Below are 24205 nucleotides of genomic sequence, written 5' to 3'. Positions count from 1 at the left end.
CCAAAGAAACTTACATGCATCAACACTCATAAAGGACTGTTTATACGAGAGGTGTCTTTTCGGAATTCACTCGGCTGCAGCCATATTTCAGAGGAACATGGAGAGTCTACTGAAGTCCATTCCCAGAACCGTCGTATTCCAAGATGACATCCTGGTCACAGGTCGTGACACCGCCGAGCATCTGAACAACCTGGAAGAGGTTCTACATCGTCTGGACAAAGTGGGACTCAGACTGAAACGTTCGAAGTGCGTCTTCATGGCACCGGAAGTCGAATTCCTGGGGAGGAAAATTGCTGCTGACGACATCAGGCCTATGGACTCGAAAACCAAGACCATCAAAAATGCACCCAAGCCTTAGAATGTGATGGAGCTGCGTTCGTTCCTCCTTGATCTACTCAACCGGTAATTTCCTACCTAGATTGAGCACTTTATTAGAGACACTGCACATGCTGCAAAGAAAAGGCGACAACTGGGTTTGGGGTGCGTCTCAAGATAGAGCTTTTGAGAAAGCTACTAATCTGCTTTGCTCTAACAAGCTGCTGGTACATTATGATTCATGCAAGCAGCTAGTATTGGCCTGTGATGCTTCGTCATATGGAGTTGGTCGCGTGCTCCAACAAGCTAATGAGTCAGTTAAACTACAACCTGTTGCGTATGCTTCTAAAAGTTACTCAGCCTACTCAACCTTTCCTCATAAGTCAACCCCTTCATCTCCGGAATCAACCTAGTGAACCTTCGCTGAACTGCCTTCAAAGCAAGTATATCCTTTCGTAAATAGGGAAACCAAAACTGCACGCAGTATTCCAGGTATGGCCTCACCAATACCCTGTATAACTGTAGCAAGCCTTCCCCGCTTTTATACTCCATCCCCTTTGCAATAAAGGCCAAGATTCCATTGGCCTTCCTGATCACTTGCTGTACCTGCATACTAACCTTTTGAGTTTCTTGCACAAGTACCCCCAGGTCCCGCTGTACTGTGGCACTTTGCAATCTTTCTCCGTTTAAATAATAACTTGCTCTTTGATTTTTTTCTGCCAAAGCACTTTCCAACATTATACTCCATCTGCCAAATTTTTGCCCACTCACTTAGCCTGTCTATGTCCTTTTGCAGATATTGTGTGTCCTCCTCACACATTGCTTTTCCTCCCATCTTTGTATCGTCGGTAAACTTGGCCACGTTACACTCAGTCCCTTCCTCCAAGTCGTTAATATAACACACTAACTTAACTCGATAAACTAATTAATATAACTATAAAAAAATCATTTGAATAAAGACTTTAATTAAATAAATAAATAAAACAAAGTTAGAGTAAGTCATGGTAGAGCAGGTTGTGTGACTGGACTGCAGTATGTGGGAGTTTGTGGACAGCGAAACGGTCCCGAGTGAACATGTCTGCAGGAGATGTCTCCGTCTCGAATCGCTCCGGCTCAGAATGATTGAGCTGGAGCGAGTTGGAGACACTCGGACACGTAAGGGAGGGAGAAGCCCTTTCTGGTGGTTTGCTCCGGACCTCGGTCACACCTCATTGTGAGGTGCAGCTTCAGAATGGGGTTGGCGTGACTGATAGTGTGCAGGGTTAGGGGAACCCAGGTAAGAAAGGGAATGAGGAGGCACAGAAACCGATGCTATCCAACGGGTACCATGTATTTGCTACCTGTGAGGTTAAGGATAAAGACTGTCGGAGGGACAGACAGAAAACGGACCATGGCAACTTGGAGCAGGAGACTATCTGAAGGGGGCAGGATGAGGAGCAGATATGGGGCAAAAGCAGGCAAATGGAGCTGGGTTGCAGTTCAGCCATGGACCCATTGGAAGGCAGAACAGGCTTGAGGGGCTCAATGGCCAACTCCTGTTCCTATGTACCGTCAGGACAGCACTCAGGGCAGCACGAGATTATTGAACACTGTATTACAATAAGGAATGTGTGTGTCTGAGAAAGAACTTATGTGTCACTCTGAAAGTGTGTGCAAGACTGAGTGTGTGTGTGGTTCTGTGTGTGTGTGAGACTGTAGGTGAGGTTTGTGGTTCTGTTCAACAGGGATTAGGGTATTTCAGGGAATGGAGTATAACGAGAGTGAGTGTAACAGGAGTGAGTGTAACTGGAGTGAGTGTAACATGAGTGAGTGTAATGGGAGTGGGATATAATGGGAGTGGGATATAACGGGAGTGGGTGTAACGGGAGTGGGTGTAACGGAGAGTGTAACGGGAGTGGGATATAACGGAGTGGGTGTAACGGGAGTTGGATATAACGGGAGTGGGTGTAATGGGAGTGGGATATAACGGAGTGGGTGTAACGGGAGTGGGATATAACGGGAGTGGGTGTAACGGGAGTGGGATATAACGGGAGTGGGTGTAACGGGAGTGGGATATAACGGAGTGGGCTTACGGGAATGGGTGTAACGGGAGTGGGTGTTATGGGAGTGGGTGTAACGGGAGTGAGTTTACGGGAGTGGGTGTAACGGGAGTGGGATATAACGGGAGTGGGTGTTATGGGAGTGGGATATAACGGGAGTGGGTGTTACGGGAGTTGGATATAACGGGAGTGGGTTTACGGGAGTGGGTGTAACGGGAGTGGGTGTAACGGGAGTTGGATATAACGGGAGTGGGTGTTATGGGAGTGGGATATAACGGGAGTGGGTGTTATGGGAGTGGGTGTAACGGGAGTGAGTTTACGGGAGTGTGTGTAACGGGAGTGGGTGTAACGGAGTGGGTGTAACAGGAGTTGGATATAACGGGAGTGAGTTTACGGGAGTGGGTGTAACGGGAGTGGGATATAACGGAGTGGGTGTAACGGGAGTGGGTGTAACGGGAGTGGGATATAACGGGAGTGGGTGTTACGGGAGTTGGATATAACGGGAGTGAGTTTACGGGAGTGGGTGTAACGGGAGTGGGATATAACTGAGTGGGTGTAACGGGAGTTGGATATAATGGGAGTGGGTGTAACGGGAGTGGGTGTAACGGAGAGTGGGTGTAACGGGAGTGGGATATAACGGGAGTGGGTGTAACGGGAGTGGGATATAACGGAGTGGGTTTACGGGAATGGGTGTAACGGGAGTGAGTGTTACGGGAGTTGGATATAACGGGAGTGAGTTTATGGGAGTGGGTGTAACGGGAGTGGGATATAACGGAGTGGGTGTAACGGGAGTTGGATATAACGGGAGTGAGTGTTATGGGAGTGGGATATAACGGAGTGGGTGTTACGGGAGTTGGATATAACGGGAGTGGGTTTACGGGAGTTGGATATAACGGGAGTGAGTGTTATGGGAGTTGGATATAACGGGAGTGGGTGTTATGGGAGTGGGATATAACGGAGTGGGTGTTACGGGAGTTGGATATAACGGGAGTGGGTGTTATGGGAGTGGGATATAACGGAGTGGGTGTTACGGGAGTTGGATATAACGGGAGTGGGTTTACAAGAGTGGGTGTAACAGGACTTCTGGTTCTTACTCTGGCAATGGTTGCCGAACCTACCCCGCACTTGCAGGAATGTTCCTTTGCCTTCGCTGCGGATGGATTGAGCCTCTCCGTGGCAGTAATACATGCCGCTCTGATCTGTTCCCTGCACTATCAGCTCCCATCCCTTGGCGAAGTTGGGCTCAGCGCTGCTCCCGCTATAAGTTTCAATAATTTGCTGCGTGCCCTTCAGCAGCTTGACGGTGTAGGGGACGGGCGGTGCTGGTGAAGTTGCCGTGCTGGTCGGCGTGTGGCATCTATATTGGCACGGAAACGTCACGATTTCGTTCACCACTGCGACGATGATCGTTTCTGTCTGACTGATGTGACAATCCAGTTTTCCCTGCCCTATAACAAGCACACACAGGCAGTTAGTTCCCTCCTCACGGAACAAGACCCAGAACCTTTGCCCTTTCAACTTTCACCCCGGCTCAGGCTGACATGGGCTGATATGGCAGCTGGCAGGAAGGGTCCTGTGTCACATGATTGTGTCCAGTCTCAGAATCCCTCGCCAGACCCCTTTCAGCCCGATGGTCCTGCTGCGAGAGGGAAAAGGATGGCAGCTGTGGGAGACAGGGCTTGATTTTCCCGGGTCATTTGCGCCATTTTTTTCTGGCGTAATTATTTAATTCAAAGTTCCCCCCGGAATCTGTGCCGATGTAACTGCTTCAGTTACGATTTTTCTAAATTCGTTTTTTTTTGACGTTCCCATGTCTGCGCCAGATTTCAACATCTTCCGCGGTTTGCCCAAAATGTTTTATCCTCGGTCGGCAGACCTGGCTACTCCCGAAAAACATTTTGGCGCATTAACAGAAAGCAGCGCGCGTCGAGAAATCGATGCTGAGAGACGCCATTGTTTCTCATCCAAGTTTTTGGAGGGAAATATCTATAATAAAGTTCAACCTTTTTTTTTTAACCTTTCAACGGAGTACACGGAAGTTTCCTGGATTACTGAAGTTTTCATTTTTTGTTTCCCCACTTGCCACCACCTGGGCTGGAGGGCGGGGGGTCGGTTGTCACAGGGGCTCGGCTGGAAAACAAACCCGGGGAGGGAGGTGCTGATCGTAAGGCTGCTGCACTAGGCACAAGACTGCAATGAGTTTGGGGGTGGGGCGGGGTGGCGGGTGGGGAGAGGGGGAGGAGAAGTCGCAAGACCTGGGTGTGCTCCATCCATACAGGCCTTGGGGAAAGAGAACAAAGAACCGGCCTGCCTTCCTGCCGTTTTGAGCTTCTTGCAAAGGTAAAATGTTACTCTGGGAGCAACACTGACAATGCCACACCTTGAGTGAGCCTTCTGCATCATGGTGCTACGTAGGAAACAATTGATTCAACGCCATCGCATGAGGAACCTGAATTCTGGAACTCCCTCCTGAAACCTGTCCGTCTCCCTACCTCTCTTGCCTCCTTTAAGGCGCTCCTCAAAACCTATCTCTTCGACCAAGCTTTTGGTCACTTGCCGTAATTCCTTCTTATGTGACTCGGTGTCAAATTTATCTGATTTGTCTTGTAACACTGCTGTGAAGCATCTTGGACCTTTTCACTACATTAAAGATGCCATATAAATTAAAATGTTATTGTTGTTGTAATTTACAGACCATCTTACAGTCTGAAGTAAGGAATATCCCATTGACAGGGTTAAACTTTAGAGGTCAGCTTTGCCAATCTCAAACGCAATCACATGCTTGGAATTTTCCTCACAGAACTCCCGTAGGGTGCTGGGCAGGAGGCCTTACCCACCTCGGGTATATCGAGACAGGCGTTCGTACCTGCACCTGAGTGATGCAGACTGTGTCAGAAGGCTGTGTTTCCGCCAAGAAGTTGTAACTGAGATCTGAGAGTTGGTCAAAGCAGACCTGCAACTTCGAAGCATCAGGAGGACTGCTTTGTCAGTTGATGTGAAAGTTACAGCTGCACTTTCATTCTATGCATCTGGATCGTTCCAAGCTACAACTGGGGATGTGTGCGCCATCTCTCAACATGCAACACGTGACTGCATTTGGCAGGTGACAGCTGCAATATATGCCCAGAGGAATGACTACATAAAGTTCCCCATCACCCAAGAAATGCGTGACGGGGCTGTGGGCTTCTCCAGGATTGCTGGCTTCCCAGAGGTACAAGGCTGCATTGATTGTACCCACATCGCCTTGTGAGCACCTTTGGAGGATTCCGAGATGTACAGGAATAGAAAAGTCTTCCACTCCATTAATGTGCAGCACGTGTGTGACAACATGCATCGCATCATGTCAGTCGATGCAAGGTATCCTGGGAGCACCCATGATGCATCTATCAGCAGCAGCAGCCAAAAGGGCAGAGCTGGCTACTGGGAGACAAAGGGTACGGCCTCGTCACCTGACTCATGACGCCCCTACGCGTAACCCGGACGGAAGCTGACCGGGAATACAACATGTCGCACATTGCAATGCGCAGCATCATAGAGAGGACCACTGGCATCTTGAAACAGCGCTTCCGATGCCTAGACCATTCCGGAGGCTACTTGTAATACTCCCCTGAGATTGTCGGTCAGTCCCCTGTTGTGTGCTGCATGCTGCATAACTTAGCCAGCATAACCTACCAGCAGCACCTGGTAGGAGAAGACCCACATGAGGTGAGAGTGGCTGATGATAATGATGACGAAGATACAGATGCCGAGGCGGTAGATGAGGATGAGGAAGCCATGCAAGTACCTGAACCCGGAACACGACGGCAGAGGAAGGCGGGCCATTGTGGCCCTTTAACAATTGCTCGAGCCTTGTGCTCATCCGTGAAAGCTTTACTGCTGCCTGAGGGCTCAGTGACAACTATTCCACATGGACCATGTTTACTGTTTGGAGCTGTTCCGTAATGTGTTGTGTTGTGTTAATGGAACAAATGATGGAATTGATTCATGTTTCTTCAAAAGTTGTGTTAATAATCGAACAAATAATGGAAATGATTCTGATTTAATGTAAAGTATATTTTATTCAAAAGTTTAACAAACAGTTCTTTGTACTTAACATAACTTTAATAAAATTATTCTTGTATCAAACTTTAAAGTTTTCAATTACGATCATTTACAAACTCTAAGATCATTTAAAAACTTTACGATCACTTACTAACTTTAAAATTTGCAAATTTACATAACTTACAAAAATCTTTTAATTTGAGAACAACAGTTACAACAGTAACAATAATAACAACAACAGCAGCAGCAAAGAAAGGCTGCACCCAGCTCTCCTCCAACTTATTCTAAGACCGCCCACCACGCTTATTCTTGGTGACTCCACCACCCCTGCCCACAGGCGATGGCGCAGTGTTTCTGGGCTTAGTACCAAGCTTATTCTTTCTAAGATCGTGGGTAGTGCGCATCTGTTGGAGGGTGGAGGGGTGGCCCAGGCAACAATGTGGAGGGCCTGGCTTGGGGTTCTTCAGAGGCTGGTGTGGGGACTGGAGTGGGAGTTGAAGTTGATTCTGTCAGTGAGCGCGGGGTCTGAGCGTATTCCCTTATTGCAGTAGCTAGCTCCAACATGTCGTCCCTCATGCACCCTGACAGCGTCTCAATGACCTGCAACATTTCCTCCCTCATGTTGAGCAAAACTGTCTCAATTACCTCTGACATTCCCTCCCTCATGGTCACTGACATGGTTTCAGCTGACTGAGATATTCCCTCACTCATGTTCCCGGACATCGTTCCCAGTTCTCGTGAGATTGCTGTTACTTCTCCCGACAGTCCCGTTACCTCATCACGCACCTTACTGATGGTGTCTAGGAGTGATCGGGTAAGGTCAGCACTCTCCCCACTCATTGCCATCATCTCAACCACATCCTGCACCTCCTTCCCCGCTTCCCCACGGGTGTGGCTCGCACTCCACCACTGGAACCCGCAGCCTCGGAAGGTGGGGCCCAGAGTGTGCCTCGCTGCACCCATCACTGGGACCCGCAGCCTCGGAAGGTGGGGCCCTGGGTGTGCCTCGCTGCACCCCATCACTGGAACCCGCAGCCTCGGACGTTAGGAAACTATGGAATGTTCCACCAACACTCAAAGCACTAATCACGGAAGGGGCTGGCACCTCAATGGGTGGCACCTACACCTCCACCAAAGTCAGTGATGGTTTCATCCATCTTCACCCCCCTTCACTCTTGGTCTGGAAGGTGGGATTGGAAGATGTTCTCCTCTTCATGCTCATCCTCGTCTGAATCTTCTTCTGTATCATCAGGGTTGGCCTCAAGTTCTGCACTATATAACAGAACAGACAAATGATTGGCAGCAGAGGAGGGGGCAGGGTGGGTGGCATGAGTAGGCTCACACAGCGCAGGCAGCAGGCTGATTTGAAGGACGGTGAATGATAGCACATTGCACCAACCGAAGTGTAGCTGATGGAGACAGCCCCATGAACCGAAGCATGGCTAGCCCACACAGTACTTAACATTTAGCAAAGCCAGACCGTGGAATTTGCAGAACTTACCCTCTCCCTCGAGTGTGGGCCCAGCTTGTGCAGTGGTGGTTGCTTTTCTCCAGCCAGGACCCATCAAAGCAGCGACCCTCTCTTCCAAGGGTGCCAGTTGCTGCAGATTTGCCGGGCCTCCTCCTGTTCGAGTTCTTTCCCTTTTATTATGTGCCACCTTCCTCTGCAAAGATGAAAATGCAACTTTTTAGAGAGGGTGTCTTTCTACTGGGTGGGACATATACAGCTGGTCACATTTACAATTGCAATCCCATTGAATAAATGAAAATATTACTTACACTAACTCATTGACCAAGGTCCTGCCACTTTTTACACTGGCCTCCAGATCTCATGGTGGTCACCATTGCACAGTAATCTTCTATGTGACCTCTGCTGGTGTCCAGCTCCTGCCATCTGGCCTCAATCACAGTAACTAGTGCCTCCACTTCATCCTATAAGAAATTCTTGGTCCTTGCACCGCGTTGCATCTTGTATTGCTGCAGTTCTGATTTTTCCAATGCTCTCACACAGCACTCCTTCTCACACAACTGGCTCTTTCAAAATGGCCAATTGCCAACCTGGAGCTGTACTGCGCATGCGCGTCCATTGATATAACGTCAAAAACGACATTTTTTGGTCGCTCATGCGCAGAAGGTGCAGCATCGTGTTTTCGGCGCAGACAGCAGGCTCCACCCTCCCCCGTGGTGACTGGACACGCTGCACGGCGCCAAATTAGAATTATACATCGGGGAAACTTTGGCAAAATATTTCTGCCGCATTTCTGGCCTAGAAAAATGGGCATAACTCTGGTAATACACCAGAAAACAGGCTTGGACAAAATTGAGCCCACAGTAATGCAGCTAGGAATAAGCAGCATGGGTTAGTTACAGAGTAACGCTCCCTCTACACTGTCCCGTCATACACTCCCAGGGCAGGTACAGCACAGGGTTAGATACAGAGTAAAGCTCCCTCTACACTGTCCCATCAAACACTCCCAGGGCAGGTACAGGGGGTTAGATACAGAGTAAAGCTCCCTCTACACTGTCCCGTCAAACACTCCCAGGGCAGGTACAGGGGGTTAGATACAGAGTAAAGCTCCCTCTACACTGTCCCTTCAAACTCTCCCAGGGCAGTAGAACATAAAAATAAGAACATAAGAAATAGGAGCAGGAGTAGGCCATTTGACCCCTTGAGCCTGCTCCACTATTTAATAATTTAATCAGCTCCACTTACCTGCCCGCTTCCCATAACCCTTTATTCCCTTATCGCTCAAAAATCTGTCCATCTCCGCCTTAAATATATTCAATGACCCAGTCTCCACACTCTCTGGGGCAGAGAATTCCACAGATTTACAACCCTCTGAGAGAAGAAATTCCTCCTCATCTTAAATGGACGGCCCCTTATTCTGAGACTATGTCCCCTAGTTTTAGTTTTCCCTATGAGTGGAAATATCCTTTCTGCATCCACCTTGATGAGCCCCCTCATTATCTTATATGTTTCGATAAGATCATCTCTCATTCTTCTGAACTCCAATGAGTAGAGGCCCAACCTACTCAACCTATCTTCATTAGTCAACCCCCTCAGCTCCGGAATCAACCTAGTGAACTTTCTCTGAACAACCTCCAATGCAAGTATATCCCTCCTTAAATACGGAAACCAAAACTGTGCGCAGTACTCCAGCTGTGGCATCACCAATACCCTGTACAATTGTAGCAGGACTTCTCTGCTTTTATACTCTATCCCTCTTGCCTGCCATCTAACCTGTCCAGTCCTGTCAGAATCTTATATGCTTCTATGAGATCCCCTCTCATCCTTCTAAACTCCAGTGAGTAAAGGCCCAGTTAATCCAGTCTCTCTTCATATGACAGTCCAGCCATCCCTGAAATCAGTCTGCTGAATCTTCGCTGCACTCAATAGCAAGAACGTCCTTCCTCAGATTAGGAGACCAAAACTGAACACAATATTCCAGGTGAGGCCTCACTAAGGCCCTGTACAACTACAGTAAGACCTCCCTGCTGCTATACTCAAATCCCCTAGCTATGAAGGCCAACATACCATTTGCCTTCTTCACCGTCTGCTGTACCTGCATGCCAACTTTCAATGACTGATGAACCATGACACCCAGGTCTCGTTGCATCTCCCCTTTTCCTAATCTGCCGCCATTCAGATAATATTCTGCCTTCCTTTTTTTGCCACCAAAGTGGATAACCTCACATTTATCCACATTATACTACATCTGCCATGCATTTGCCCACTCACCTAACCTGTCCAAGTCACCCTGTAGCCTCTTAGCATCTTCCTCACAGCTCACACCGCCACCCAGCTTAGTGCACCCAGCTTAGTGTCATCTGCAAACTTGGAGATACTACACTCAATTCCTTCATCTAAATCGTTAATGTATATTGTAAAGAGCTGGGGTCCCAGCACTGAGCCCTGCGGCACTCCACTAGTCACTGCCTGCCATTCTGAAAAGGACCCGTTTATCCCGACTCTCTGCTTCCTGTCTGCCAACCAGTTCCCTATCCACGTCAGTACATTACCCCCAATATCATGCGCTTTGATTTTGCACACCAATCTCTTGTGTAGGACCTTGTCAAAAACCTTTTGAAAGTCCAAATACACCACATCCACTGGTTCTCCCTTGTCCACTCTGCTAGTTACATACTCAAAAAATTCCAGAAGATTTATCAAGCATGAGTTCCCTTTCATAAATCCATGCTGACTTGGACTGATCCTGTCACTGCTTTCCAAATGGGCTGCTATTTCATCCTTACTGATTGATTCCAACATTTTCCCCACTACTGATGTCAGGCTAACCGGTCTATAATTACCCGTTGTCTCGCCTCCCTCCCTTTTTAAAAAGTATTGTTACATTAGCTACCCTCCAGTCCATAGGAACTGATCCAGAGTCGATAGACTGTTGGAAAATGATCACCAATGCATCCACTATTTCTAGGGGCTACTTCCTTGAGTACTCTGGGATGCAGACTATCAGACCCGAGAATTTATCGGCCTTTAATCCCATCAATTTCCCTAACACAATTTTCCACCTAATAAGGATATCCTTCAGTTCCTCCTTCTCACTAGACCCACTGTCCCCTAGTACATTCGGAAGGTTATTTGTGTCTTCCCTCGTGAAGACAGAACCAAAGTATTTGTTCAATTGGTCAGCCATTTCTTTGTTCCCCATTATAAATTCACCAGAATCCGACTTCAAGGGACCTACGTTTGTCTTCACTAATCTTTATCTCTTCACATATTTATAGAAGCTTTTGCAGTCAGTTTTTATGTTCCCTGCAAGCTTCCTCTCGTACTCTATTTTCCCCCTCTTAATTAAACCCTTAGTCCTCCTCTGTTGAATTCTAAATTTCTCCCAGTCCTCAGGTTTGTTGCTTTTTCTAGCCAATTTATATGCCTCTTTCTTGGTTTTAGCACTTGTTAGCCACGATTGAGCCACCTTCTCTGTTTTATTTTTTACTCCAGATAGGGATGTACAATCGCTGAAGTTCATCCATGTGATCTTTAAATGTTTGCCATTGCTTATCCATCAACCCTTTAAGTATCCTTTGCCAGTCAATTCTAGCCAATTCATGTCTCATACCGTCGAAGTTACCTTTCCTTAAGTTCAGGACCCTAGTTTCCGAATGAACTGTGTCACTCTCTATCTTAATAAAGAATTCTACCATATTATGGTCAGTCTTCCCCAAGGGGCCTCGCACAACAAGATTGCTAATTAGTCCTTTCTCATTACACATCACCCAGTCTAGGATGGCCAGGTCTCAAGTTAGGTTCCTCGACATATTGGTCTAGAAAACCATCCCTGATACACTCCAGGAAATCCTCCTCCACCGCATTGCTACCAGTTTGGTTAGCCCAATCAATATGTAGATTAACGTCACCCATGATAACTGCTGTACCTTTATTGCACATATCCCTTATTTCTTGTTTGATGCTGTCCCCAACCTCACTATGACTGTTTGGTGGTCTGTACACAACTTGGTATTCCGCAGTTCCACCCATACCAATTCCACATCATCCAGGCTAATGTCCCTCCTTACGATTGCATTAATTTCCTTTTTAACCAGCAACGCCACCCCACCTCCTTGTCCTCTCTGCCTATCCTTCCTAAATGTTGAATACCCCTGGATGTTGAGTTCCCAGCCTTGGTCACCCTGGAGCCATGTCTCCGTGATGCCAATTACATCATATCCGTTAACTGCTGTCTGCGCAGTTAATTCGTCCACCTTATTCCAAATTCTCCTCGCATTGAGGCATAGAACCTTCAGGCTTGTATTTTTAACACACTTTGCCCCTTTAGAATTTTGCTGTAATGTGGCTCCTTTTGTTTTTTTCCTTGGGTTTCTCTGCCCTCCACTTTTACTATTCTCCTTTCTATCTTTTGCTTCTGCCTCCATTATATTTCCCTCTGCCTCCCTGCATAGGTTCCCATCCCCCTGCCATATTAGTTTAACTCCTCCCCAACAGCACTAGCAAACACTCCCCCTAGGACATTGGTTCTGGTCCTGTCCAGGTGCAGATCATCCGGTTTGTACTGGTCCTACCTTCGCCAGAACCGGTTCCAATGTCCCAGGAATTTGAATCCCTCCCTTTTGCAGCACTCCTCAAGCCACGTTGGCCTGAGCGAGAACGCTGACGTTGGTGCGCCTATCCTGCCAATGGATTTGCAGGATCTTGCGGAGACAGCGTTGAGGTGACTGCTGTACATGGTCCATGTCTCTGAGCTGTATAGGAGGGCGGGTATCACTACTGCTCTGTGGACCATGAGCTTGGTACCGGGTTTGAGGTCCTGGTCTTCGAACACTCTCTTCCTCAGGCGACCAAAGGCTGCACTGGCACACTGGAGGCGGTGTCAGACTTTGTCCTCGACATTTGGTTTTGAGGGACGGGGTGGCTGGTGGCGGCTTGACAGAATGTAAAAGCGCTGTGGCAGCTGCCAGGAAAATGGGGCCCCTTCAATCTTCAGAGTGCTTTGCTGATGGTCAAACAGCAGTTGCGCATTGGTGGAGAGAAAGCCTTCACGATTCATGAGGGTCGAGAGGTTGGCTGAAGGAGCCTGTCGGGTGAGGTGGCTGCCGTCAACAGAGCTCTGGATTTGGGGGATGCCCTGCAGTCTGCGGGAAGGCTAGACCCAGGCCCTGCTTCTGGATGGCCATGGGGAAGGCAATGGCAGGATTTGTTTTGGCACACATGGCCTCAGTCACCTGCTTAATACAAACAAGGACAACAACACAACAATTTAGATTTATATAGCGCCTTTCATGTAGTGAAATGTCCCAAGGCGCTTCACAGGAGTGTTTCACAGCCAACGAAGTACTTTTTTGAAGTGCAGTCACTGTTGTAATGTAGGAAACCAATCTGCGCACAGCAAGATCCCACAAACAACGACAAGATGATCTGTTTTTTAGTAATGTTAGGGATAATTATTGGCTTGGTCACTGGGGGAAAAGCTCCCCTGCTCCTCTTTGAAATAGTGCCATGGGATCTTTTACGTCCACCTGAGAGAGCAGACGGACCTGGGTTTAACGTCTCATCCAAAAGACGGCCCTTCTGACCGTGCAGTGCTCATCAACAACTTATATTTATATAGTGCCTTTAACGCAGCGAGCTGCCCCCAGGCGCTTCACAGGAGCATTATGGGCCAAAATCTTGACACCGAACCACGTAAATAGCAATTAACGCAGGTGACCAAAAGCTTGGTCAAAGAGGTAGGTTTTAAGGAGCATCTTGCAGGAGGAAAGAGAGGCGGAGAGGTTTAGGGAGGGAGTTCCAGAGCTTGGGGCCCAGGCAACAGAAGGCACGGCCACTGATGGAGCGATTATAATCAGGGATGCTCAAGAGGGCAGAATTAGAGGAGCGCAGACATCTCCGGGGGGTTGTGGGGCTGGAGGAGATTACAGAGATAGGGAGGGCGAGGCCATGGAGGGATTTGTAAACAAGGATGAGAATTTTGAAATCGAGGCGTTGCTTAACTGGGAGCCAATGTAGGCCAGCGAGCACAGGTGGTGATGGGTGAGTGGGACTCGGTGAGAGTTCGGACATGGGGCAGTGAGCACAGGGGGTGATGGGTGAGTGGGACTCGGTGCGAGTTCGGACACGGGGCAGTGAGCACAGTGGGTGATGGGTGAGCGGGACTCGGTGCGAGTTCGGACATGGGGCAGTGAGCACAGGGGGTGATGGGTGAGCGGGACTCGGTGCGTGTTCGGACACAGGGCAGTGAGCACAGGGGGTGATGGGTGAGCGGGACTCGGTGCGTGTTCGGACACGGGGCAGCGAGCACAGGGGGTGATGGGTGAGTGGGACTCGGTGCAAGTTCGGACTGCAGATTGGCAGATGTTCCTAATAGCCCTTGAGGGTAGGAAGGAGGCAGACGCAATTAATTGGAGGCTGTCAGTGATGTTGAGGGCGGGCTGAGCTCCTTCGGGCAGTGGGGCAGAGGCCTAGCTGCAGGAAACAGCCTCCCTGGAGAAGTGCAGCCTCCTGCCTTCTGCCCCTCGGGGAACGCCGGGTACGTTGCCCAGGGCCTGTGCACTCTGCTGGCAGGGGCAGGATTCCTGCCAGCTCACCTCCTCCTATTTCATCTCCCTTCAGCTGTAGCTCTGTTCCCGTCTGCTCCTCCTCCGTCTTCTCTTGGCTCGAGAGACCCCAGCAGGACACCCAGGGGCTGAGATTGCCCTCCACCCCGTTTAATACAAAATGAAACGATGAATTACCACCAGCGCAGATGGAGCGGAGATCGGAGGGAACTTCGGCCCTTTTGTGTTAAAAGGTGAACTTTTTGTGTAAAAAGTTGTTGGGGCGGCAGAGAGCCGGGGGCGGGAGGCGGGCGGTGCCATTTAGCGCCGCACTGAGCCGTAGCAACGGCCCTCCCCCTCACTTAAAGGGGCGGGACGCAGTGAGGCCCCCTTGGCACCCCCTTCATCCGAGGCCTATGGTAGTAACCTTAAAACCGCCGCTGGAAATGGCGGCAGGTGGACTTGTATTGTGCCGGCTTCACAGACGGGAACAGGAACTGCGGGCGGCACCATGGCAGGGATGGAAATGGTGTCCGCGGGTGATAACTGTGCCAACTGAGTCCGCCTGGCACGAAAGGGTATACTTTCTTTGGAGGCAGAGTCGGCCCGGCACTGAAACAAAATGGCGGCCGCGGCGGTGCGCCCTCCCCTTTAAGGGCGGACGCGCTGCCCAGCCACCGGAAGCTTGTTGCGGCGCGAAGCTGTGGGGGGAGGGCACCGGCTGGCGGCGGCTACGCTCTCAGCGGGGCAATTGCCCCCCCACCCCACCCCCGCACCGCGGACAGAAGTGGGGTCACCGGCAGTCGGTCAGGGGTCGCCGTGCGGCCCGACAATGGGTCGGAGCGCCGAGCGGGGCTGGAAACACGGGGCACAGCGCAGACCCACTTCCTCCGCCCCCGGTCCGGAGGGGAGGGGACACTCCGGGTGGGGGCGCACCGGTCGGGATAGCCCCCCGCCCCATTACCGCTTCTTCGAGGCAGTGACGGGCCTTCAAAAAAGGGGGACGTTTTGGCCCACCAGTGTATGGCCAGACGCCCCTTAAGAGTTTAGAACATTATACTCGCACTTTGAAATCGACCGAGTAGCAAAAAGCCAACAGGAGCAGAATGTTTCCCCGGACCTCCAAGAGTTTGATCAGAGGCCTGTGGTATTAACCTTAAAACCGCCGCTGGAAATGGCGGCAGGTGGACTTGTATTGTGCTGGCTTCACAGACGGGAACAGGAGCTGCGGGCGGCACCGTGGCAGGGATGGAAATGGAGTCCGCGGGTGATAACTGTGCCATCTGAGTCCGACTGGCACGAAAGGATATACTTGTTTTGGAGGCAGTTCAGAGAAGGTTCACTCGGTTGATTCCGGGGATGAGGGGGTTGACTTATGAGGAAAGGTTGAGTAGGTTGGGCCTCTACTCATTGGAATTCAGAAGAATGAGAGGTGATCTTATCAAAACGTATCAGATTATGAGGGGGCTCGACAAGGTGGATGCAGAGAGGATGTTCCCACTGATGGGGGAGACTCGAACTAGAGGGCATGATCTTAGAATAAGGGGCCGCCCATTTAGAACAGAGATGAGGAGAAATTTCTTCTCTCAGAGGGTTGTAAATCTGTGGAATTCGCTGCCTCAGAGAGCTGTGGAAGCCGGGGCATTGAATAAATTTAAGACAGAAATAGACAGTTTCTTAACTGATAAGGGAATAAAGGGTTATGGGGAGCGGGCGGGGAAGTGGAGCTGAGTCCATGATCGGATCAGCCAAGATCGTATTAAATGGTGGAGCAGGCTCGAAGGGCCGTATGGCCTACTCCTGCTCCTATTTCTTATGTTCTTTTGTTGTGTTATGCCAGGATCGCACTCCTCCCCGAGTTCGGAATGGGCACAAAGCCAGTTCACACGACAGGCGCCATTCTGTACCCACTATTTAGGTACAAGCAGGGTGCTAGGGACACCGAAACACGCCCCCGGTGTGTCCGATACCCTCCTGTTCACTTCCAAGGGCCGAAATTAAGTTGGGCCCAGGCCTCAGGGCCTGGGTGTAATACATTAGGCCTGGGTTAGCCCACCTCCAAACATGGAGAGGCAGCTTTAAGACTGGGAAGCTGCCCCATTTTCTTCCCCCTCCCCCCATCACAACACCGTCAGTCCAAATGCCGATTCCTACCTTGCCGAGAATAAAGAACCAGTGCAATCAGGATCCTTGTGGTCGGAGACATTCTCCTGCCCCTTTCAGCCCCGTTTGTGGAGAAATCAAACAAGGAAGTTTGTCGTTTCCCCCAGTTCCTCGTTGTGGTTTTTGTTTGGTTAAAAACAGAGCCTGTGATCATTGAGTCACGTCCATGTCTCACAAACTTCCTGACCAATGCACAGAGTATTTCACAAGGCGAACACGTACAAGGAAGCCCATCGAGTTTGTCCAGCGAAAAACCTATTATCTGATCATTGTTTGTGGGAGCTTGCGGTGCTCAGCTTCGCTGCCACAGTTCCGACATTACAACAGTGACTACACTTCAAAAAGTACTTCGTTGGCTGTGAAATGCTTTGTGAACTGATCCTGGAGTATTTGCTTGTAACGCCCAAACCTACACGGTGGTCGGACTTTGTGTGACAACTGACGCAGCACTTTTCCGACTGCACAGCTTTAGTTTCAGTGTTGCATCTGATTTCCCTTCTCTATCCTGTTTATTATCGACCACCCTCCATAAGGTCCTTCCCCCATTAGCTCCCCACCCAGGCTGAAGGCCCGAGTCTCTCCACCATCCCCCTGTAACTCAGACACGGCACTGAATGAGCAGTCCTGACACTCCTCTGTGCACTGTCCCTGGGAGATTCCACACCATTCCTTGTGTTAAATGGTGCACCATCCAGTGTAAAAGAACCACTTACATTTATATAGCGCCTTGCACGACCACCGGACATCCCAAAGCGTTTCACGGCCAATGAAGTACTTTTTTGAAGTGTAGTCACTGTTGTAATGTAGGAAAGGTGGCAGCCAATCTGCAAGCCCCCACAAACAATGACAAGATGATCATTTTTTTTCAGTGATGTTGATGGAGGGATAATTATTGGCCTGGTCACTGGGGGAGAACACCCCTACTCATCTTCGGAATAGTGCCATGGGATCTCATGGGCAGAATGAGCTCAGACAGGACCCGAGGGGAGATTGGAGAGAAACTGGAGAGAGATGTGAGGCCAGAACTAGGGCAGGGGACTTCATTAGAGGAAGTTTGGGCCGGTGGGCAAGGGGAAGGAGGGGAAGATGCAGAGGCGGCCGAACGGATGGCCTCAATCTTAGAGACAAAAAAGTCCATGAGCTCCTTACACTTATTGTCGGAGGTGAGGGTGGAGACTGGGGAGGGGGGTTTAAAAAGATGGTTAGCAGTAGAGAATAGAAGCCGGGTTTACCTTTACATTCCAGAATGATTCTGGAACAATGAGAAATTTTGGCAGACGAGAGTAGGACCCGATAGTGCTTTATGTGAACTAGCCAGACCTGGCGGTGAATGGCTAAACCAGTTGTCCGCCATATCTATATTAACGACTTGGAATAAGGGACTGAGTGTAACGTAGCCAAGTTTTCTGATGATACAAAGATGGGAGGAAAAGCAATGTGTGAGGAGGACACACAAAATCTGCAAAAGGACATAGACAGGCTAAGTGAGTGGGCAAAAATGTGACAGATGGAGTATAATGTTGGAAAGTGTGAGGTCATGCACTTTGGCAGAAAAAATCAAAGAGCAAGTTATTATTTAAATGGAGAAAGATTGCAAAGTGCCACAGTACAGTGAGACCTGGGGGTACTTGTGCATGAAACACAAAAGGTTAGTATGCAGGTACAGCAAGTGATCAGGAAGGCCAATGGAATCTTGGCCTTTATTGCAAAGTGGATGGAGTCTAAAAGCAGGGCAGTCTTGCTACAGTTATGCAGGGTATTGGTGAGGCAACACCTGGAATACTGCGTACAGTTTTGGTTTCCATATTTACAAAAGGATATACTTGCATCGGAGGCAGTTCAGAGAAGGTTCACTCGGTTGATTCCAGAGATGAGGGGGTTGACTTATGAGGAAAGGTTGAGTTGGTTGGGCCTCTACTCATTGGAATTTAGAAGAATGAGGTGATCTTATCGAAACGTATAAGATTATGAGGGGGCTTGACAAGGTGGATGCAGAGAGGATGTTTCCACTGATGGGGGAGACTAGAACTAGGGGGCATGATCTTAGAATAAGGGGCCGCCCATTTAAAACTGAGATGAGAAATTTCTTCTCTGAGAGGGTTGTAAATCTGTGGAATTCACTGCCTCAGAGAGCTGTGGAAGCTGGGACATTGAATAAATTTAAGACAGAAATAGAGAGTTTCTTGAGCAATAAGGAGATAAAGGGTTATGGGGAGTAAGCAGGGAAGTGGAGCTGAGTCCGTGATCGGATCAGCCATGATCTTATTGAATGGCGGAGCAGGCTCGAGGGGCCGGGTGGCCTGCTCCTATTTCTTATGTTCTTATCTGTTCAAGTCTGCGCCCCTTGAACTTGAGAGCGTGAAGATGAGGGCTGTACCAGGGGGACCGGCCAGGGTGAGAGAGAGAGAGAGTAATGGTTTTTAACAGGGGCTTGGGTATCAAAGGTGGTGGTGAGGGTGTGATTGAGCAGGTCGGTGGCTGCAGAAATGTCCTGGTGAATGGAGGGCCAAAGGCTGGGCAGTTGGGAGTTGATAAGTGCATTTGTAAGAGAGTTTGGAGTTTCTTCCAAGGGCGGTCACAGTCGGATTTGTGGGGGGGGGCGGGGAAGTGGGTGGCGAGCGATACGAGGAAGTGGTCAGAGATGGCCTTATCCACGATTGACACGATGGGAGTAGCGAGGCCACGAGTGATGGCAAGGTCAAAGGGGTGGCCGTGAATATGGGTTGGGGAGTTTACATGGAGGGTGAGATTAAGGGAGGATAGGAGGCCGGTGAACTCAGAGGATCGCAAATTGAGATGGAGACTGAAATCACCGAGAATGAGAAGTCGCTTGATGCAGAGGCTGAGGGAAGAAAGCAGTGAGGATATATCCGTGATAAAGTTTAAAAAAAAAATCATACTTGGGTGGGCGGTAGAGCGAGGATTTTAAATGAGAGGTAGGAGGGGTGGAATAAAGTGAGACGCTCAAAGGAGGAGAAATTGTCGGGGGAGTTGGGGGACAGACCAAGGTGGGATTTGCTGATGAGAGCCACACCCCCACCACGGCGGTCTGGGCGGGGCAAGTGGTGGGAGGTATAGCCGGGCGGGGAGGCTTCATTGAAAGGGAAGGTGTCATCACCCCTCAGCCAGGTTCGTATCAGGGCCACGATGTTGGTATCATCCATGATAAGCTGATGGATGGGAAAGGCCTTGTTCGCAAGTGGGGCAGCCATTACTAACCCTCTCCCTCCACGTTGCCCCACTGCCTGCATCCACAGGGTCTGCACTGGGGGAGTGGGGAGATTGGCCCCTAGTGGGCGCTCCCACACTCTCAGTACTGCGCTGGAGTGTCAGTCTGGATTTTTGTGTTCCAGTCCCTGAAGTGAGACTCGAACAAAAGGTGGTAATGGTACGCACGGAGCCACCGCTGAGTGCTTGAGGCTCCTGTGGACATCGGCATTGTTTTCTTACACATTAACGAAGGAGGAAAACATTCTTGATGTTCTGTTTGCCACTGACCCCCGGTGCCTTTAGCGGAGACCCGAGTGTGTTTAGCCGTGACCTCTGGTGCGTTTAGCCATGATCCCGTGACCCCCGGCACGTTTAGCCGTGATCCCGTGACCCCTGGTGCTGTATCAAAGTTGCCTGTAGGGAACACCTGATCAGACTATCAGCTTGCTTCTTATTGGCCAATCCAAAGCTAGTCCCAGAATTTAACTTTGCAGAAGGCTGAAGATCTGGCAAAAGCTGACTGGGTTACACATCATAGAAACAGGCTATTTGGCCCATCCAGTCCATGGTGGCGTTTATGCTCCACTCGAGCCTCCTCCCGTCTTTCCTCATCTAACTCTATCAGCATAACCCTCTATTCCCTTCTCCAAGCGCTTGTCCAGCCCCACCTTAAATGCATCGATACTATTCGCCTCAACCACTCCCTGTGGCAGCGAGTTCCACATTCTCACCACTGGGTGACGACGTTTCTTCTGAATTCCCTTTTGGATTTCTTGGTGACTATCTTATATTGATGGCCTCTAGTTTTGATCTCGTCACAAGTGGAAACATTCTCTGTCTACTCCATCAATAATTTCATTATTTTAAAGACCTCTATGAGGTCACCCCTCAGCTTTCTCTTTGCAAAAGAGGCCAGGCCTGTTCATCCTTTACTCTCAGTTCTGGACAGCTGTGTAAATCTTTTTTGCACCCTCTCCAGTGCCTCTATATCCTTTTTATAATATGACAATCAGAACTGTATGCAGTTCTCCAAGTGTGGTCGAACCAAGTTTATTATAACTTCACTACTTTTCAATTCTATCCCTCTAGAAATAAACCCGAGTGCTTGGTTTGCTTTTTTATGACCTTGCTAACCCGGCCTCATCGGCGAGCTCCACCCCTCCCCCAACGAGAGCCCCCGCCCCCTCCTCAACGAGGTTTGCATTCTGCTCCTTGTCCCCTGACCTTGTGCCCTGTCCTTATTCATTACACTATTATAGGGTACTTTATCAAAGGCCTTTTCGAAATCTAGATACATTACATCTATTGCATGACTGTTGTCTACTCCCCTGATACCTCTTCGAAGAGTTCAACGAAGTTGATCAAGCACAAGTTTCTCTTTTGAGATCTAAGCTGACTATTCAATATTATAATTTTGGTTTCCAGATGTTCAAGTAGAGCTCCAGCTATCCTCACGACCAAAATCGGTCGAGGTGGCCATCTTCCATGTGCAACCCCAGGACGCATCGGCTGTCCATTCAATCCCCAGCGGGAAGGCCCCCCCCCCCCACTGTTCAATGAGCAAACAAATGAAAGCAGCAGCAGCCTCCATTACTGTTGTAAACAATTTAATAACTATATATAATATAATATATATTTATATATAGAATAAAACACCCAAAATAACACTGAACATACATGGGCCGCTCTCTCACTGTCGTGTGTGGAGACCGGACCCCGGTCAGCCAATGGAGGGAGGAGGGGGACAGAGAAACAGGAGAAAAAAGTATTTTAAAACCAAGACTCACCGATATATTTAAAATAAAAAATAAAATATATAAATCTTGGCGACCCACCCTCTCAAACTGAAGCCATTTACATCAGGAGATTGACCCAAGCACAGCACAGGGTGTGGGACACAGCTCTGGGTCACTGCACGGTTAAGGGGAGGGGAGGGACGGGCAGCTTCAGCCGAATCTCCCCTGGCCCCAGCCCCCTGACCCCCCGCCCTCTGCCCCTCCCCAGTCGGGACGGGTTGCCGTTTTGAGCGCTGCCCTGCAGTCCCTGGGGTTCTGGGCCGTGGGGCCCGTGAGCATTCTTTGCTCCAAGTCCTTTGCCAGCGATTGTGGTGAGGTTGCGGTAAACTGCGAGCGTGCCGGGGTCGGCAAACACGCCTGCGGAGTCGCCGTGTCCGGTCGCGTAATCGTGTCGGATTCACCGTCTCCGTCAACAGGAGGACCTGCAGGAAACGGGGGCAGAAAGAAAGACTTGCGTTTATATAGCGCCTTTCACGACCACCGGACATCTCAAAGCGCTTTACAGCCAATGAAGTACTTTTGGAATGTAGTCTCTGATGTAATGTGGGAAGCGCGGCAGCCAATTTGCACACAGCAAGTTCCCACAAACAGCAATGTGATAATGACCCAGATAATCTGTTTTGGTGATGTTGATTGAGGGATAAATATTGGCCCCAGGACACCGGGGATAACTCCACTGCTCTTCTGGGAAACTGTGCCATGGGATCTTTTACACCCGAGAGCGCAGATGGGGCCTCGGTTTAACGTCTCATCCGAAAGACGGCATCTCCAACAGTGCAGCACTCCCTCAGCACTGCACTGGAGTGTCAGCCTAGATTTGTGTGCTCAACATAGAAATTTACAGTGCAGAAGGAGGCCATTCCAGCCCATCGTGTCCGCACCGGCCGACAAAGAGCCACACGGCCCTCGGTTAGCAGCCCTGAAGGTTACATATAAACCTATGAACAATGACGGAAAGACAAAGTGCACCCAGCCCAACCAGTCCGCCCCACACAACTGCAACACCCCTTATACTGAAACATTCTACACTCCACCCCAACCGGAGCCATGTGATCTCCTGGGAGAGGCAAGAAACACAAAAAAAACAAATTTAGGGAGAAAAATCTGGGAAAATTCCTCTGACCCATTCAAGCGATCGACACTAGTCCAGGGGATCACCCTGGCCGTATTCATCATTATATCTGCTCCGTCCAACAAAAGGTCATCCAGTCTAATCCCAATTACCAGCTCTAGGTCTGTAACCCTGCAGGTTACGGCACTTTAAGTGCCCATCCAACCATCTCTTAAAAGTGCTGAGGGTTTCTGCATTCACCACTCTCCCAGGCATCGAGTTCCAGATCCCCACAACCTTATTTGAGCTGTGGACCTCTGGATAATCTCGTCAAAGAGATTTCAAAAGGGAACTGGATATATACTTGAACTGAAAACATTTGCAGGGCTATGGGGAAAGAGCAAGAGGGAGTGGGACTTAATTGGACATTCTCTTTCAAAGAGTGGGACTTGAACCCAAACCCATGACTTTCCGACTCAGGAGGCGAGTGTGCTGCCCACTGAGCCACAGCAAACACTGTTAGAAAGGGTTAGCAGGGGAGATCGGACACAGCACCACGCTCTGTACCCCCCTCCACTGTAACCCCCAAACCCCATAGCACCACACTCTGTGCTCCCCCCAAACAGGCCCCTCCGCAGTGTGCTCACCTGTTCGTGCTTTGTCCATAGAGAAGTGGTGGTGCCTGGCTCAGCCTCGCTCCGACTGCTCTGTACTGTTACACTTCGCAGCCCTGTGCTGGAGAGAGCAAACCTTGTATCTTAACTCGTTCCTTCCTTTGCAACAGATCTTTGAAGGCAGCAGGACAGGTTAACAGAGCACTTAAAGCATACAGGATCCTGGGCTTTATAAATAGAGGCAGAGAGTTCAAAGGTCAGGAGGTTATGCTAAACCTTTATAAAAACAGAGCTCGGCCCTAGCCAGAGGATTGTGTCCAATGCGGGGCGCCGCACTTTAGGAAGGATGTGAAGGCCTTAGAGAGGGTGCAGAAGAGATTAACCAGAATGGTTCCAGGATGAGGATAGACTGGAGAGTCTGGGATTGCTCTCCCTGGAGTAGAGAAGGCCAAGAGGAGAATCAATAGAGGTATTCAAAATCATGAGGGGTTTAGACAGGAAATAATGAGAAACTGGCTGAAGGTTCGATGACCAGAGGGCTCAGATTTAAGGCAATTGGAAAAAGGACCCGAGGCAACACAAGAAAATAAACTTCATACAGCGAGTGGTTAGGGTCTGGAATGGGCTGCTTGATAGGGCGGTGGAAACTGATTCAATAGAAGCCGTCAAAAAGGAACTGGATACATACTTGGAGATAAAACTGCGGGGCCAACTGGATTGCTCTTCGAATGAGCCGGCAGAGACTCGATGGGCCGAATGGCCTCCCTCTGTGTTATACTGTTCTATCATTTTATTTCAGCACCAGGGGGCAGTCACACCTCCCCAGGAACTGGACTGCACAAACACAAAACTCACCAGCGAAACATGGGGGGCCGGAATTAGTCTCGCAGTCAAGAGCCCGCAATGGGCGCACAACACACACACACACACACACACACCTGCCTAAAGCGTGGCACCAATTGG

At 49.6% G+C, this 24205-nt stretch overlaps 2 protein-coding genes across 2 annotated transcripts in view; both read right to left on the bottom strand.

Moving 5' to 3' along the window:
- Positions 1 to 16784, bottom strand: part of nfam1 (NFAT activating protein with ITAM motif 1) — a 63859-nt gene extending 47075 nt beyond the window's left edge. Inside the window, exons 1-2 of the mRNA XM_070862304.1 lie at positions 16563 to 16784; positions 3473 to 3802 (exon numbers count right to left, since the gene is read on the bottom strand). Coding sequence (XP_070718405.1) covers positions 3473 to 3802; positions 16563 to 16725 — 493 coding nt within the window. The 5' untranslated portion in view covers positions 16726 to 16784. The remainder of the gene's footprint in view (positions 1 to 3472; positions 3803 to 16562) is intronic.
- A 4587-nt stretch (positions 16785 to 21371) lies between these two features.
- tcf20 (transcription factor 20) overlaps positions 21372 to 24205 on the bottom strand; it is a 34116-nt gene continuing 31282 nt past the window's right edge. Inside the window, 2 exon segments of the mRNA XM_070861554.1 lie at positions 21372 to 21999; positions 23276 to 23363. Of these exon segments, the coding sequence (XP_070717655.1) occupies positions 23316 to 23363 (48 nt within the window). The 3' untranslated portion in view covers positions 21372 to 21999; positions 23276 to 23315.

This window comes from Pristiophorus japonicus, chromosome 19 (genome assembly GCF_044704955.1).
Source record: "Pristiophorus japonicus isolate sPriJap1 chromosome 19, sPriJap1.hap1, whole genome shotgun sequence".
Classification (NCBI taxonomy): Eukaryota; Metazoa; Chordata; class Chondrichthyes; family Pristiophoridae; genus Pristiophorus; species Pristiophorus japonicus.
The sequence above is the reverse complement of the archived record's forward strand: the minus strand, read 5'-3'. Positions and strand labels throughout refer to the sequence as shown.